Raw genomic sequence first — 17,643 nt, 5'->3', positions numbered from 1 at the left:
TGACAAAATACTTCAAGGTGAAGGTATATTCCTGTTTATGTAAGCAATAGAATGTTTGTGTGTGTGTGTGTGTGTGCGCGTGTGAGTGTGTGTGTTGGAGGTAGAGTGGGGGGAACCAGGATTTAAATCATCGAATTTTTGCTTTTTTCAAAATAGTATTGAAAAATTTTATCCATTTATCTGAAATAAAATTTCTCTGACCATGCATTCTGTCAAAACAGACTTGAGTCTGAAAACACAGGCTCTCCCTGGGACCGGAATAATCATTGAATTCCAGAACATGAAAAAGTTTTACAGCCTTTCTATACTGAGAGATTCAGCTGGTTCCAGTGGAGAGGCTATAGTGAGATGGTGGTGTGTTTAGTCATGTCCCACTCTTTTGCAACCCCATGGACTGTAGCCCGCCTGGCTCCTCTGTCTATGGAATTTTCCAGCCAAGATACTCAAATAGATTGCCATTTCCTCCTCCAAGGGATCTTCCCTATCCAGGGAATGAACCCATGTCTCTTGCATCTCCTGCAATGGCAGGCAGATTCTTTACCACTGTGCCACCTGGGAAGCTCATAGATTGAATAGATTGATTTAAATATAGATATGGAATGTGTATGGGAATAATAATTATATTTAATGCACTCCAGCAAACAACTCCTAAATGCCCACGCTGTACCTGGTTTTATACCAGGAATGAAAAAGACTAAATAAAATAATCTCTGTCACAAGAAGATCACTGTGTCATGGAAGGGCAAATGTCATAATAAATAAAGTATAATATGAAAAGTGTTTTAACCAACAGAGATACAAATTGCTATGGAAATGCAAAGAGGAGAACACCAAAGGGAATCATGGAAGGCTTCACAGAACAAGTGATTTTGGTGGTGAGTCTCAAGACAGAAAACAGAGGGAGGCTTCTGCATATAGAAACTAGCAGGAGCCACTCCAGGAAAATAGATAATGTAAGAAAAGTAAAAAAGGGAATAGTGAATTCAAGACACTGCAAGTGTATTGCTTTGGCTGGAGAGTGTAGAGTGAGAGATGGGAGAGGAAAGATATGACTCTTAGGGTAGGTTAAATATTGTTGGGGAGGATTTTATGTATCCCAGAAGGTTTAAATACTATACTAGAGACAATGAAAAGCCATCAAATGTTTTTAAGCTGAAAGTATGTGATTTAATTTTTGTGTTAAATCACATACTGAATTGTGCCTCCCCCATCCCCTCAAATTTATATGTTGAAGCTCTAAACCCCATCATATCATATTTGAAGATGGGGTCTTTGGGAGATAGGTTTAGATTAGGTCATGAGGGTGAGGACATCATGATGGGATAATGAGAGCCTGCTGTCTCCCTCTGCCTTGTGAGAATACAACAAGATAGTTATCTATCTGCAATCCAGGAAGAGATATCTCAGCAGAACTCAACATGCTGGCAACTTGATCTTGGATTTCTAGCTTCCCAAACTGTGAGAAATGTTTCTATTGTTTAAGTCACCCAGTCTGTGGTTTTGTTAGGGCAGTCTGACCTGGTACATACAATTATTCTGGAAGCTGGCAAAAACAGATGTGGACTTCAGGAAAGAGACTGAGGTAAGGTAATTGATTTGGGAATCATATATATATATATATGTTTTATAAGTGTATATACTGACTATAAAACCTTATCTGGTAGAAATTTTTTTGTCTGAAGTTCTAAGGTGAAATATACTTTAACAACAGTCTGGAGATTACCAAATGCATACAGTTTTTTATTATTAAAATTAGGGTATTTCAAAATTAAAAATATTTACACTTAAAAATGAAAAATCTGTACAATTATTAAAATTAGTTTTACTAAGTCAGGATTGACAATATGTTTTTATCTATACTTCCATACAGAAAACAGTGACGAAATCAGCAAAAAATAATTACTAAAACTCCACTGTGGATTAGGATAAAATGTCTCCAATACTAACTCACACTTTCCCAGTAATTATAAAAATGAGTATAAATGCTGCTTGGACAATTAAACAGACACACTCTGTTACTATTTACTCAACAACATACACAAATTCAAAACAGGCATGTATAAAAAAAAGGGGGAGTCTTTTTGCAGAATCACTTTTGCACTTATAAAATAAAGCTAAATAAACATACTCCAAACCTACATTATCCTTCTGATACAGAGAAGTGAAATATTAACATTTTAGCATTTAAAGAAATAAATATACATATTATTTACAACAACTGGGAATATAAGAGATATGGATTTTTATTTACAATCATTCCCATTAAAACATTTTAACTTCAGGTAGTATCTGCAAATACTTCTCTTCCTCTCCTATTTGGTTTTTTAGCTCAGGAAGAGTTAAAATAGAACACATCTGTAGATACAGAGTTGATAATGTATATTCAGTCACTTGGCTCTCTGATAGTAATCTTCTGTACCATGTCAGACAGGTTTTCAGACTCCAGGTCTTCTTTACCATTATCTGAATTTTCTGATGAGATGTAACAACCAGAGTCCCTTGGGCAGTCATCTAACTGTGACTTATTTAAGATGTCTGGGCTTAAGGATAGGGGCATGGATTCACTTTCTGGCTCTTGAATAGCTGTAAATGGAAAAGAGAGAACTGGTTAGGCAAAGTCAAGAAAAGTTTTGTTCACGTATTCACTCATCTTCAAGTTATTTTAACTATTTCAACTTCATTACAGTGGAAACTTCTGTAAGTAAATGATGTACTTGTTCATCATAAATGAGATATTTGCTCTCAAATATTCAAGCCACTATTTCCTTAGAAGATAAATTTTGCCCTTTGTTGCTCACTTGGAGTTTCATGGAATTCATGTGAACTGCTTACAGAAGTGAAGATCAATATGGACTCTTCTTTTACATTGATGAAAAGTTGCCAAAGAAAGCAGATTGTAGCCACAGTGTGACTGATGCCTTGTCCAAATACTCCTTAAAGTAACATTAGAAGAAGTCATTTGTAGTTTAAATGTACAATCCTAGTCAATAGTCAGTTTTGTGAGCAATTCGAGAATCATGATAATGTTGATTAATGAATAAAAGATCAATGTGAGCAACAACATACAATAGAATTCCAATAACTTGGAATTTAACTAATAGTTTCCATGTTTGGAAAGCATAGAATTTTCCTATGTTTGAATTCATCAGAAAAGTAGACATAAAATCAGACATTGCTTTTATCTTTTGGCTGTGCCCCATGGCTTATGGGGTCTTAGTTCCCCAACCAGGGATTGAACCCAGGGCGTAGCAGTGAAAAGGACTGAGTCCTAACCACTGGACTGCCAGGGAATTTGGGGGGTTGCTTTTAGATAGTATAACATTGTATCTATTGAATCCACCTTTTGTTGTTTGCTACATCTTTGTTTACATTTCTGAATAACAATTATATACATTCAGGTTGGTAATTCTATGTCATCAAACCAGTATTCTTAAAAAACAGGCATTGCCATTTTAGGTAAAAAATAATATTAGAGGTGTAATGAAAGATATTTCTAAAGAACCTAAGGAGCTCTATAGTTTTACTCTTCTCAAGAATTTTTATCATCAGTGTTCTCTTTGTCAATGTGAAGTTTCTTTCTTTCTTGAGGAGAGGACATGGCTCTTAAGCTGCTGTCTCTCAGCTATATGAGCACGGCTTGCTATTTCCCCTTCTGAACCCGGGACTGCTCTACTTTGGACATTGGAATAGCCCTACATTGGAAGAACATACATTTCAGGGTGGTTTAAGATCGCTGCCTTCAGAGGTTATGCACTTCATCTCATTCCAGTGAGAAGAAAGTAGATCCAAACTTTGGAAGAAGGAAATTGTGTACTGGTGTAATTTTCCTCAATAGATTCAAGTAATTTATCTTTTGGAAATCCACACTTTATCTTGTCTACACGTCTCCTGCTTTTAAATGCATTTTATAGGCTTCTGATAAATTGTCAACATTAGTTTATGGTCCATTCAATATCTAATTGTTATCAACCTCTATTACAAGAGAGAATTGAGCCTAGCATCCTTGTATCTAATGAATTAAGTTTTTCTCAGTGTATCTACAATGGTATTAGTTATGCCTCTTTCATGGAAGAACTGAGCAGAGTCACTTAAATTATTTCCATATTTTTTGCTTTTATATGGGAAACATAAGTTGAGAAAAGTTGGAAAAAATGATAAAAATAACTTCTTAGTCTACTCATTTTCAAAATGAGTCATAACAGTTCTTTTAACCTTTTTTTCAAAGTTTTTATTCACCACAATGAAACCACATTTATGCTAGTCTTCTGAATCTTCTCCACATTTGCCACAACTTTAACTGTGGGCTCAAGTATCAGAAATTGAAGTCTAGTGAAGTTATAATTAGTTCTTGGTATAAGGAGCTTCAACTTAATGTGAACCTTTTGTGATTATTGTTTTGAAATGTTGGCTATTGTGAAGCATTTTGTCTTTATTAGTTGTAAGCCTTTTAGCTTTAGGGGAATCTACTTAATCTTGACTAGTCTTGATGAGTATCAGTCATCCACTTGTGGTTCCAAGCCCCTCTTTTGTGAAAAGGCAGCACTGAAATGGGACCTCAGTCTTTAAGGAATAACCTTCTCCTCTTCCTTTGTTTTTCTGTCTTATTGCCACTGAAATGAAAGAGATGGCTCTGTGTTCCGTTATCCAAGTGTTTCTGGAAAAGACCAGAGGAATTAGCCTTTTTGCAGTGCTTCCTGCCACATCAGCAGTGATCACCGTATTCAGAGTGTGATCCCCTTTGTCAGAATGGCGGCGGGGATAAGACCATATTTCCCCAGATATATCTTGGCTTATTACCTCAACACAAAATTGAAAGAACTGAGATCCCTTCCTCAGACTGCCATCCTAAAAGCGACTTAGCATAATTACTACTTCCAACACTGTATTCTGTTTAGGTTGATTACTGATTGTGGGACTCTTCAAGATATAAAACTTAGGCTTAAAGAACTCTGAATTCTAAAATTAGCTCTTTTCCTTTCCAAAAAATAAGTACTTAGGTTGTTATTTCATCCTCTGGAAGTTCTATATGTTCACCTCAAAGGGTAACAAAGTAAAGAAACAATAAATTTAACTTTAAACAGAGAATATGCCATTTTTAATATTAGTAATAAAATGTATCTGTTTTTATTTCCACCTGAGAAATGCTGTATCACATTCTCCATATTCTAGGAATGGTTCATTTTAAATACAGGTTATTTATTGTAGAAACCTTTTATCTGCAATTTTTATGGAAAAAGGAAATAGTTTCTCACTATGAAAGTTATGCAGCACAGTAATTTACAGAACAGTAGTAATTTGCTAAATGATTTCCTAGTGAAATGAAAACATGACTATGCCTCCTCAAAAGCTTCCCACCAGGCTTGCAATAATGTCAGGCAGGTGATCAGCTGGAACCCCTCAACTGTAACTATAAAAAGAAAAGGCAGGTCATTAAGTTATATAATGGAAAGGAAAGCTATCTAGCATTCAGTTTTCGTATTTGGTGGGTCAAGATTTTCCTCTTTTTTTTTTTTTTGTTGTCGTTGTTTATTTATTTATTTATTTATTTATTTTCATCTTGACACTAATGACTTAAGGATTGGCATAATCTAGGTCTTATGCTATGGGTAGTTTTTCCAGCAGAGGAAATGAATTCACGCTAGTACATTCACATGTTCTTTCTAAGTCGTTTAGTCTCTTCATGTGGTCATGAAGCAGAGTAAAGCTAACTGACCTACCTAGAAATTGAAACTATATCCTTCATCAGTTTTGTCCCATGGTCCAATCATCTGAGCTAACCAGGTAAGTAACACATTGGAATAAGAATCAGTTTGACTATAAAATTACAGACTTTCCTTAGGATATCCAAGTGCATCTTTTTATACAAAAACATTTCTGATAATACATGAAGTTAAAGAATTAGCATATATAACTTTTCTATTTTTAAAATTATGTAAAAACATATGGGCATCATATAGGTCACACATGAAAGTGTTAGAATTTTAGAGTTCTATATTTCTGAGATTGTTTACAATGTTTTGTATTTTATTTTAATAAAGAACAAAACATTAAAATGGTACCATTTTTTAATAAAGCCCCTGAATGGTTTGCAAATATCCCCAAAGCTGTACATTTGAAAATCTGAGTATACTGAAGAATTAGTAATCTGAAAAAGGGTATATCTTATTGCTACCAGCTGACATCAGGCATAAAGGAGTACAGAAAGCAGCTCCAAACAGTTCTGCACTCTATGTAGTGAAAATAAAATGATCATTTTAAGAAAAAATTATTTAGAAGATATTTTTTCATAAAGAACTAATTTGAATAATAAAATATTTCATTTCTTACCAAAATTTTTATGGCATTGTATAAAGCCCATGGTTCAACATAAGTCTGATCAATGGAGATAAAAAGTGACGTGGCGATTAGAATATAAGACAGCTAATATAATTATTCATAAAATAATTATATTGAGTTGTGACATTTAATTAAGTACAGGCAATCTCAATTATACTAAAACTGAAGAAAGCTTTAAGGAAATCAAACTAGGTCTTAATTCTGGGAAAAAGTTATCATGCCTGAAGAGAAAAATCTGTCCTATAGTCACATATTAGAAAGTTGAAGATTTAATAAAAAACGTAAACTACTAGTTTTTGCTTGACTTTCCCAGTTTTCTTTACTCAAATATTCCAGATTTTGTCTTTATTATCTTGTTTGCCTTAAGTATGAAGCTTCTGTCCTTTATACCATGTACTATCAAGTAATGCAATCCAGAGGGCATAGGAAAATAGCTGATCAATGAAAGTGCTTAATAAACAATGTATTTAATAAAAAGAATGCAATATTTAGGTTAATTAAAGGAAATACGAACTAAAGAAAATCGAGTAAGAAATTTTTTTGAAATTCAAATAAAGACACCTCTTGGGTCTTTGTATTATCCTCCTCTTTTTTCTCTAGTCCGGTACCATCTTCAGCGAGGAGAAACAAGGCTTATGCACCTTTGTCGTTTAGTCGCTAAGTTGCGTCGGACACGTTTGTGACACCATGGTCCCTAGCCCACAAAACTCCTCTGTCCCTGGGATTTCCCAGGCAAGAATACTGGAGTGGGTAGCCATTCCCTTCTCCAGGGGATCTTCCCGACCCAGGGATTAAACCCAGGTCTCCTATACTGCAGGCAGATTCTTTACCGTCTGAGCCACAAGGGAAGCATTTTAAGATGGCTCAAAATCTCAGCCTCCTTTGTAGCTCCATATCAGTTCCTCAAACCTAGACTCAAGCGTTCTCCAGATCACTGTGGCTATATTTATTTGGCCAGAGATAGCATTGTCCACGGAGGGAAACATTCGCTAGACAATATGGCATAACCTACTTGTTTCTGATTTCATCTTAAGCATGTCCTTAAATTACCTGAACATTTTAATTTTCTATTTAGTGAATATTTGGTATTTATTTTATTTGAATACTAGTCCACCTTTTGAAAAAAACAACAAGAACAAACTGAATACAAGAATCTCTTCATGGGAAACCAACCAGTTACTGTTTTCCTGAGGCCATGAGAAACTATGGAGTTGAAATGACTCTCCCTCTGTTTGCTAACCCCTCTTTGCATTCAAGCATCATGTCTCCTCTCTAATGAGCTGTGTTCTGGGGAGTGCATCTTTTCACTTACACTCACAACAGCTGCTCACTGCGCTGTCTCCTTCAGAGGCACAGAGTCATACTCTCTTGAGATCTAATTGCTCCACACCAATGGGGACCTCACATCAGGCTACCACTTCCTCAAGCACACATTCCCATGAAAGGCCTTGGTCCCAGAAGTATTTACCCTTGGTTGAATTGTTGTCCTAGTAGACTATTTTGATGATGACCAAATAATATAAAAAACTATTATCATACTGCTTCACTGGGGGCCTTGGGAAATCAATATCACATTTCTTAACAGTTAATTTAATCCTGTGTACTTGACATGGTGAAATGATAACTTAATTTCATTATTTTAAAATTTATTATATTTGGCAAAACGGGATTATGTTACATATTACTAATCTACAATTTGCTTTTACCATTTACTATGTTTCGGGCATCATTTCATGTCAGCCTGTATTTCATTCTCCTGATATCTTTATCCTGCTTTATTGTTTGCCTATATCTTAATTTGTTTATAACAAATTAATTGCTAATAGAAGTTCACATTAGTTTTAGTTTTGAACTAAAACTCCTAGTAGTTTAACTAGTATTTTTATGCATTGTAGAACTTAATCAAATTCCTAAAACTTGGAATTTCTGGATTCAAAAGTATACCTATTTTAAACTTTGATAGTTTTTTATATTTCTAGAAATCTCCTCACACACTTTCACATGTACCTGCACATATGGCTAATGTATGCATGAAATGAATCTTAACAACACTTTCCAACAGCCAGCTGCCTGTTGCAAAAACTTTTATGTGTAAAGTGGGATTGCAGGGGACTTTAAACTTTATAACCTGAAAAAAAAAGTTTTGCTTACTATTTGCAGTTCTCTTCATCCTCTCATTCAACATGTATGCATTCCACAAGCATTTGTCAACTATGGATTCAGTGCCAAGTGTGGCGCTAGGGGCTTTGGGAAGGCGCACGGTGATAGAGGACAGTGTCTTGTTTGACCAGGGTAATCACTACAAAGCCGTGCCTAGTGCACAATCACAGTGCAATGTGAAGACAAGTACAGGAATGCCCCACATGTGCAGACGCTACCAGTTCTCTAAATGACTGAGGTGAAAATTCTATGAACTGTTTTCTCTGGAGATGGTTCTCTGAAGCATAATGTTTTTATTTCATTTTTTTGTTCTTTATATTATATGGAATAGGGCATCTGTCATAATTTAAACTTTAGGGGATAAAACTAAAAAAAAATTTGAAGAAACATTATATGAAGCAAAATGGCTATGACTAGAAATAGATATTAAATGCGTATTTATAAATACATAAAAGTAAAATGCCCACGTGCCTCCTCTGCTCTGCGGAGATAGTCAGCATATATTTTCTTCAAAGCTGCATGCTTCTTGACTCTCAATCCAAATCATATGGCAAGTGGGTTGGAAACAACAGGCACGCATGTCAGGGGCTAAGGCGCCAGGCGACCCTGGCACGCTGTCAGGCCAACTGCTGGACTGCTGCTTGGCATCGCTACAAACCTCCCCTGCTGGCAGCTCATGTTCCAGGCTCCTGGCTGGGCTTTGCCATTTGCCCTGCATCGTTGTGGGCAGGTAGGCAGGCAGGAAGGCACAAGTGGGGATAGTTGAGCAATGTGGGGCTGCTGTGACCACAGCTGGTGCCAAGAGCCTGGCACACAACCCACCCTTCCCCCTTCCTCCTCACGAGCACTGCAAACAAAAGGTGTGGGTAATAACTCCAATACGTTATATACAGGTTCCAATAGAGTTTGCTTATTCTGTTACTAGGTTGCTTTTTGTTTTCAATTTAAATTTTAATTATCCTTGGGCTATAGGGAGAACAAGATATTTCCATCACCCATTTTCCCCAAGGAGGATTGTACACATTCTCACAGGCACACTTTTAAGACACATCAAAGTGCATCTCAGAGTAGGAAAAGAGAAATGAGTTCAGAATAAAAAGGAAATATTTACTATAAATAGCAGCTAACTATCTTATTATTTTAAAGAGGCATTTCTCAGCAAGGCAAAGGGGTCTTGAAGGTTGTGTTTATGGAAAAACACACACACACATATTCTCTATTCTCTTTTTTCCTTGCTGGGAATATTTATTCAAAGTAAACAAACCATTTTAAAATTCAGATGATAAATAGAGAAATTCTAAAGTGCAGAAAATAAACAGATTCCACTCATTTGCTCCTTCAAGAGCCAAGTAGTTTACCCTAATTTTTTTTTCTCCTTCTAACCTCATCTAGATTCCCAGCTGAAGGAGCCCGTAGTCTGATTCTGCTCAGTTCTAATGTGTCGTGAGAAGAAATTCAGAATATCTCTGTGCTAGTCTTGCTTGGAATTGTAGAACCCAAAGTTGCTCTTCTCCTCTAGAGGTCATACATACATCATACATACATACATACATACATACACACATCAGTCCTAACACCACTCGCCAGCCCTATTGTCAGTTTGTTGGAGAAGTGTCTTTACCTCCTGTTAAGCAATGACCTAAAAAAGTTTAATCTGGTTAACAATTTCAAGGTCAAAGTGGGTACAATGCTGTCTCTTTTGGCCTAAGAGAAAAGGGAAACTGCTTGTTCTAAGTCTAGATTTCTGTTTGTTCCTGTCCCATTCCCCAGGCTTTGGTCCCCCTAAATGTATTAAAGCCTCACATTGGAGTTTGTGGTCTTTTCTACATTATCTCAGAGCTTTAATTCCTGTGATCAGAACTGGTGCCCTCTCTGCTCAATTTTTATACTGAATGATAAGCAAAGCAAAACTTTCCAACCCAAATAGCAATGAAACGCTAAACTAGGAATTTATTGACGTTCCCTAAACTGACATTCAATGATCAAAATAAAATGCATACATAAAATCCTAGTCAATTTGCATACCCCGTTCTTCCACATAACAAAAAAAAGCTATTTTAAACCTATGACTGTGACATGCATTTGTTTTTAATAATGTCTCATTTTTAAACAACCATATATTCAAGGTCTTTATCATTCAAGGTACATGAAGGTTGTGCATTTAATCTTTAGCATGGTTGTAGAAGATATGATTCACAGAGTAGAGAATAGATAAAAATAAACATGCAGTAGCATGGTGCCGAATCATCAGAACTCACCATCTTATCAACAAATAGAAGTCATTCTTCTTTATTTCTTGAGCAAAGCAGTTTCATATAAGATAAATAGCTTTCAGTCAGAATAGCCTAACATGCAATATGCATCTTTTTGACATGTATATTCTAATACTACTTTAGACTATAAGATTAAAAGAGGAAAAGTCTCAGGGTTGTGTGTTTAGAACAAACACTGGTTGAATCTGCATTTTTTTCCATTTTTCATCTCCTAGAATTTGGCTCTGTATGGGTATGTTTGTACATTACTGGATTTTATTAAACGGTCAACCTCTAGTGACCTTCAAGTACTGTTTTCTAAAGAGAAATAATTCAGGGAATTTTTATGCTTTTTATATCAAACATTGAAAGTCACATCATTGTTTGGAGAGATTGTCTTTTGTTTTCAGAGACCAGGGCATAGTTGAATGTGTTTCTGATGGGTTTAGGAGACTGGGTTCTAGATATGTGACCTTGAGAAGGCTACTCTAGTTCTAGTTTCCTCATCTTGTAAAGGAAGAATTTGAGTCAGATGGTTTTTAAAATTATACCTAGCTCTAAGATGACATCATCTGTAAATTATTGTTCTTTTGTTAACAGAGAAAGTAGATGGGTGATGTGGAAGGCAGAATAAAGAAATTAAGTGGATACCTTAAGTGGCCCAGGCCTTTGGACTGGACTGATCGTCCCTCTGTGGGTCTCCGCTGAGCACACTTTCATGACTTAAAGTCCTGTTTACCAAGCCCCTCTGGCCCATTCCATTCACAAATCCTGCCTCAATGTAGCTATACAAGCCTCTGAACCTTTAAGGGTGTCATGCTGTTACAAAACTTCCTTTCTCACTTAAATATTAACTGGATTAACTTCTACTTTCTGAGATGGGCAACTGAACTGAAGTTCTTGGGGAAGTTGACAAAACAGCAGAAAGCTTGCATTTTCAAATAGGCATTGTTCTATTCATATTTACTGGTTTGTATGTGTGGAAGAAAGAACTTGTTTTTTTTTTAATTATTATTTTTTTAAGACCTTGATTTTTGGTAGTAGACTGCCTTTAATTAAAACTCCAACTCTTTACTAATCTAGCTGTTTGGCCTCTTTGAAATTCATCTCTGAAATATTTTCTCATCTATAAAATGGGCAAAATAGCTACATGGATGTTATTGTAGAAGAAAAGCAATTATTTACAAGTGTTCAAGAAATACTGTTTTTTCTCCCTCTATTTCAGTATCAGCTTATTTGGGAGAGTACTGATAATCATACTAAAAATCATCACTTTCAAGACAGAATCCATTTCTTAGTATAATATTGCATAGTTTTGAAATGTTTTGAAATGACGAGATGTGAAAGGAACTGCCTCATTTACTTGGAAGATATTCCTAGACCAGTTTACACTGATCAGTTTTGTGTTGGCTTGTAAATAGGTTACTTTCTTAAGTCTGACCTTTGTTTGCCTCTGGGACCTGATTCCTTTCTCTTCTGCATCTTCTAGCTGCCACAACTTCAAAGAAGGCATACAAACTCCTAAGCCTAAAGGATGAAATCAGCTCTGTGGGTGTCAAATGAGTGGTGCATGTGAAAACTCCTTGAAAAGGATGAGGACTTTGGCGAGCGCTCAAGACAGCAAGTAAGGATTCAGTAAGGTATGGTTTCTATAAAGTAAATTAATTCTTACTAGACAAAAGGCCCACATATAATAAATATGTGTGGTTCAGCACTGCCATTTCGTGAGACATGTGAGGGAGAATATAGGAAAGCTCACGAGGGGACCCTCAGGAGGCCTGGGTCCTATGTAGAACTTTTCACCTGACTCTCAATCTGGGCTATTACTTGCAATATAGGAAAGTCTAACAACATCACAAGCACTGGTCCTAGCTTCCTTATTCACCAGGCGCATAAGCTTGGACAAGGTTCTTATCTTATTTCTCATTATAAAAATAGGGATGATACCAACTCAGAGAGTTGTGGACAGCTTTAAAGAAGATGGTAAGTGTAAAGACCCTCATTCAAAGTTTTAGAGAACATGTTAAAAAAATAATTAATGGTTATTATTAATATTACTTTGGAAAGAGAAGGTTGGATTAGGGGATATAAGTTCTTTTTCATCTTTAGAATTAGATACCGTCCCCCGTTTTTTTTCTAATGAAATACTCCTGACAGAGTTTGGCACTCCCTGAACTCAGGGTTTAGGGAGCCCAGTCAGATTTGGTAAGAATAATGGTCAGATCGGGCAGTTGTGACAACAAAGGCTAGCTTATCTTTATAAACCCAGTTGGTGTGGCCAATATTCAAGTGAATCTGCATGTGTTACTCCATCTTTAGTTTATACTTACAAATACAGAGAACCACCTCAGATAGTAAAAGTAAGTGTTGAATATTTTTGCAAGCTATTATAGCGTTTTGAAAGAATACTATAACACATACAAGATGGGGCTATATGGTAATGAAATGAATTTTCTTGTGTGGTGCAAAGCCTCATTAGCTCAGAGCCATGCTCTGCGCGGTTCTACAAAAGTTGCGTATGACAGTTCTTGCTAATGGCTCATGCTTCAGCTAAATATTTGTCTCTGACTTCCCCCAGTCTTAGGGAATGCAGACATCCTCTTGTATGTAAATTAGTAGCTCTGCAGAATCTAAATGAAGTACCCAGTAAAGCCCTTTCATTTTCTGGATCCAGTAAGCAGCAAAAAAAAAAAAAGTCCTCTATTTATAGATCTGTCCATTTGACTATTTATAGATTTGTTGTTTCCAAATGTATAAGAAACTACTTTTTTTTATTGGAAAAAATGCTTTATATGATTCTCAGTAAATAAAACTGGGAATTTGTTTTTAATGATTTTACTATTTACATTAACCTTTGATTCTCAGTGAGGGAGACGAGTAGCTACGCATACTTACTTTCTTCATCAAGGAGATTTTCAGCAGCTGATAGTAACCGCATTCTGTCTTCTGGGTCTTTAATGTTTAATTCAATGAGATGACTCTCTTTTATATCCTTTAAATCTTCTAGGGTCTCGTAACCATTGAGCAAAAGTGTTGAGGTATATTCCTGTATGGAAGAAAAAACTTTGTATAATATAAGCTACTCAGATGCAAACATTTTATTTTTAATTATTTTTAGATTTTTAAAAAGTATAGAAATGGAAACAATGCATTGGAACCAAAAGGTGCCAACAGAACTTTTGCTTAATTTTATTTTATTTGTACTAGTTTTCTACAGATGAACGCAGGACCTTTAAACAGCATGCTGTACATTTCTCACCTTCTGGAAGGACAAATGTAAAGAAGAAATGATCACCTTAAGCTATGCAATGCTAAATCAGGAATCAATTAAATAGCTGGATCACTCATCCCATCTGGCACATTTTCACTTCTCAAATAGCAAAATTGATAAAGCTAGTGTTTTTTAAAGTCTATCAATAAAATGCCTCTCATAGAGTATATTATAATAATATTTCTGGAACTATATCTCTTCCTGTTTGCTTGATTGCAAAATCATCTACCCTCATTAACTTCTTGAGGCAGATCAAAAAACGAGTTTGAAAGAGATACAATTTATATAAGTATACCTAACATTTTGGTTGAAAGATATTTTATAAACTTAGGGCATTCCAGACTTTCTATTTAATTAAAAGCTTTTATTAAGCATTAGAACACTGTGGTTGGTAAAAGTATTGTTTCCATTTCTTAGCATGTATATTTTGTCCATCATTTGCATTAATATATATTAGTTTAAAATTCATAGGCTTCTGATTTCAAAGTCTATATGTTATTTATGTAACCTCTGTTCTCTGTAACAGAATAAAAATGCAAAGTGAATTGAAATGCTTTTCAACTTCCTCAAATATTCCTCCCATTTTACTTGATCATAATTCCAATATCCTTATTTTAGTTACTAAAATTGAATAAGAGGATATAACAGTTTTAAGTAATCAGAAAGAACTTATTACTAGCCCTTTATTTATCTAGAAAAAGGAAAGAAGGAGTAGCAATTCTGTTTTAAAATAATGTATCCTAGAAGGATCACAGAATCAGAACAGGAAAAAAAAAAAAAATCCCAATCTGATGTAACTGAGAGTTCTTGAGTAAGTTTCACTTCCTCAGACCTTGGTTTTTTCATAGGTCACAGAACAAACAAGTAGCTGAAGTAGGATTCAAACATGTGCCTCCTCCAAGGAGTATACCATTTAGAGGGCACCAACAGTAATACTGAAATGTCTATGTAGTGAATCTACAGATTGGAATACAACTAGGTGATTCAGGAAAAACAATTAAGGAAAGATTAATGGTTATTTTCTTGATAGTGAATTTTGAAAGCTATTAAAATACTGCTGTGTTAGTTTTAGAAGTAGATTGCAAACCAGTAAATCTAGTGAGGCTAGGCATAGTGTAGATACCTGCCATTTAACAACATAGAGATACTTCATAAAAATTTCTCTAATATAACAAGAAAATAACTAGATTATAACTATAGACAACAGTTTCCCTAACACAATCATTATGGGGCTTTAATGATCACTGTTTTCTAACAAATTTCTTTAAAAACAAATTTGGCTACCTTCTATTGAGTTGCTTTTGATCTCTGCTCTATAGGAAATACAATTTTCTTGTCATTCTTCCTTTCAATTCTTTGAATTTTACCTTCACTCTTTATATCCTCTTTATCATTCTCATTACCATGTTTTCTCTGGGTCTTTTATTCCCCCAAGTGTATTTCACTTTCCACTGCAATTTCTTGTTCTAATCTCTAGGTGCTACATACATGTTTAATTGCTCAGTTGTGTTTGACTATTTGCAACCCTTTGGATTATAGCCTGCCAGGCTTCTCATTCCATGGGATTTTTCAGGCAAGGAGTGGGTGGCCATTCCTTCTACAGGGGATCTTCCCGACCCAGGGGTTGAACAGGAGTCTCCTGTGTCTTATAGTGTCTCCTGCATGGCAGGCAGATTATTTACAAGCTGAGCCATCGGGGAAGCCCAATCTCTACTGAGACTGCTAAACATCGTTAGAATTTAGTCCAAGTGATGTTATATCAAGACCAGTCCATGCATAAAGAAGTGGTTATGGGTAAGTAAGAGCTGTCCTTGGAAAACAGATTTTCCCTTGCTGTAAGTCGTATATTTTTTTTAGCAATACAAACACTGATCCATTCTTCTCAGTTATTCCATCTGTATGCCATCAAAATCAAACAGGCCATGGGTTTGCTAACCTGAAGGTGAATCCTCTCTAAAAACTCCTGCAGAGTCTCAGGCTTTTCCATTCCACTCCTTCTTTGTGTCTTCATCTTCTTGGGGGCTGCTTCTTCTTCTGATATGACATCCACATAAATGAATTTGAAGTTTCCCACCTTATTGTTCAACATTCCTGTCCACATCCCCATTGGCGTTTTGCAGATAATGTCTATGATATCTCCTTTCTAAAGACAAAGAAATATAAATTAGATTTCAGAGAACTCTGATGCTATGGCAATTGGTAAGAAAAAAAAAAAAAAAACTGGAATCATTGAAAATTAGAATGAGGACATTCCACTAAAGAGGTTTAGAGTTAGAAAAAAATCTGAGAGGAAATTTCTTTTAAAAGTTTAAGGAAGCTATTTGCTAGTAAAGTTGAAGAAAACGCCAACATTCTTGAAGAAAAACTCCTAAATGTATTGGATGATGTGTTTATGTTTTTGAAATCATATCAATTTATCAGCTTACATTTGTAGAGCATTCTGTAGTTTACAAAACATTTTGCATACAGTAAGCTATTTTATGTCCATAATACATCTCTTCAACCTATATGCTAGGTATAATTATTACTATTACTCTAAATATTATGGAAAGAGAAAGGCAAGGATTAATTTCTCAAGAATTCACAGCAAGTTAGTGGCAGCACCAGAACTCAAGCCTAAGTTGTTTGAATTAAAAAATGATGCTCTTTTTATTTATCCTGTCAAAACAATACACATATAGCCTCATCCCTGGAGGGGCTCCCAAGTTGGGAAGGGGAAGAGAGAGAAGTCTGTGGCTCTGTCTGTGCTTCTAGTTCATCAGAAAAACTCATATACTTTGTGAAATGAATCTACCTAAAGTATTGCATCCATCTAAAATAATGAAAATGTTCAGAACTTTGTACATATAAAATATGTAACAAAATTATATATATATTAAGGATAAATTATGCTATTTATTCTAGATTAATTAATACTTAATCAACTAGTAGTTATTTAATTAATACTTAGATTGAGCTTCACAGCAATAGTTTAAAATATGAATGAAATGCATTGGACTGACAGAATAATTGGTTTGTCTCTTTATTCACCTCTAAGACTAAGACTGCAGGAGTAATTGTTAAGAGTAAAAAACTTCACACGGGTATTTTTTTTGGTAAAGGAAGCTGATTTCTATGTAAATACAGTGTCTACATTTAAGAGTCATAATTACTCCTTTAAGACTTTTAGCTGTCTACCTTAGAGATTACATTATAGATTCTGACATTTTTGCCATTTTAGACATCTACCCTCAAACAAAGTGTTAAATCTGCTACTAAAAATATTTTTTTCTGTTGCTCTTGAATGTGCATTCTTCCATCTAATACACAAATTGTATTTGTAAAAGTAGAATCCAATGTGATTAAAAGATCTGGTCTTTCCAATTTATGGACAGTTTGACCTTCTGATCCTATGAGCTGCTCATCTAGTTTTTCCTGCCATTACTATAGGGAATCAAATCCTAGGCTAGATGACATCCGTTAAGCAGACCTAGAAAATCCCCAGAAGCTCTAGGGGGTTGTCTCAAGGTATGGTGGTCCTATGCTGCACCCTTTAAACTTGTAAAAATCCATTACAGGTAAGCCCACAGGCTACAGGGACCAATCCAACTTCATTTTGGATTAGACCCTGGGTGGGGACAATAG

The 17,643-nt window shown here is 35.4% G+C and overlaps 1 protein-coding gene and 1 long non-coding RNA gene across 3 annotated transcripts in view; one reads left to right on the top strand and one right to left on the bottom strand.

Moving 5' to 3' along the window:
* The first annotated feature begins 1,443 nt into the window (after window positions 1-1,443).
* Window positions 1,444-15,481, top strand: LOC122428831. The gene is made up of 3 exons (XR_006265827.1): window positions 1,444-1,582; window positions 12,238-12,388; window positions 13,956-15,481. It is a non-coding gene; the product is annotated as an uncharacterized LOC122428831 (long non-coding RNA).
* SAMSN1 (SAM domain, SH3 domain and nuclear localization signals 1) overlaps window positions 1,714-17,643 on the bottom strand; it is a 93,628-nt gene continuing 77,698 nt past the window's right edge. For both annotated transcript variants that reach the window (XM_043448955.1, XM_043448954.1), the window contains exons 6-8: window positions 15,956-16,162; window positions 13,644-13,794; window positions 1,714-2,583 (exon numbers count right to left, since the gene is read on the bottom strand). In XM_043448955.1, the coding sequence (XP_043304890.1) occupies window positions 2,384-2,583; window positions 13,644-13,794; window positions 15,956-16,162 (558 nt within the window). In that variant the 3' untranslated portion in view covers window positions 1,714-2,383. The remainder of the gene's footprint in view (window positions 2,584-13,643; window positions 13,795-15,955; window positions 16,163-17,643) is intronic.

The sequence above is a fragment of the Cervus canadensis genome, chromosome 27, assembly GCF_019320065.1.
Source record: "Cervus canadensis isolate Bull #8, Minnesota chromosome 27, ASM1932006v1, whole genome shotgun sequence".
Classification (NCBI taxonomy): domain Eukaryota; kingdom Metazoa; phylum Chordata; class Mammalia; order Artiodactyla; family Cervidae; genus Cervus; species Cervus canadensis.
The sequence above is the reverse complement of the archived record's forward strand: the minus strand, read 5'-3'. Positions and strand labels throughout refer to the sequence as shown.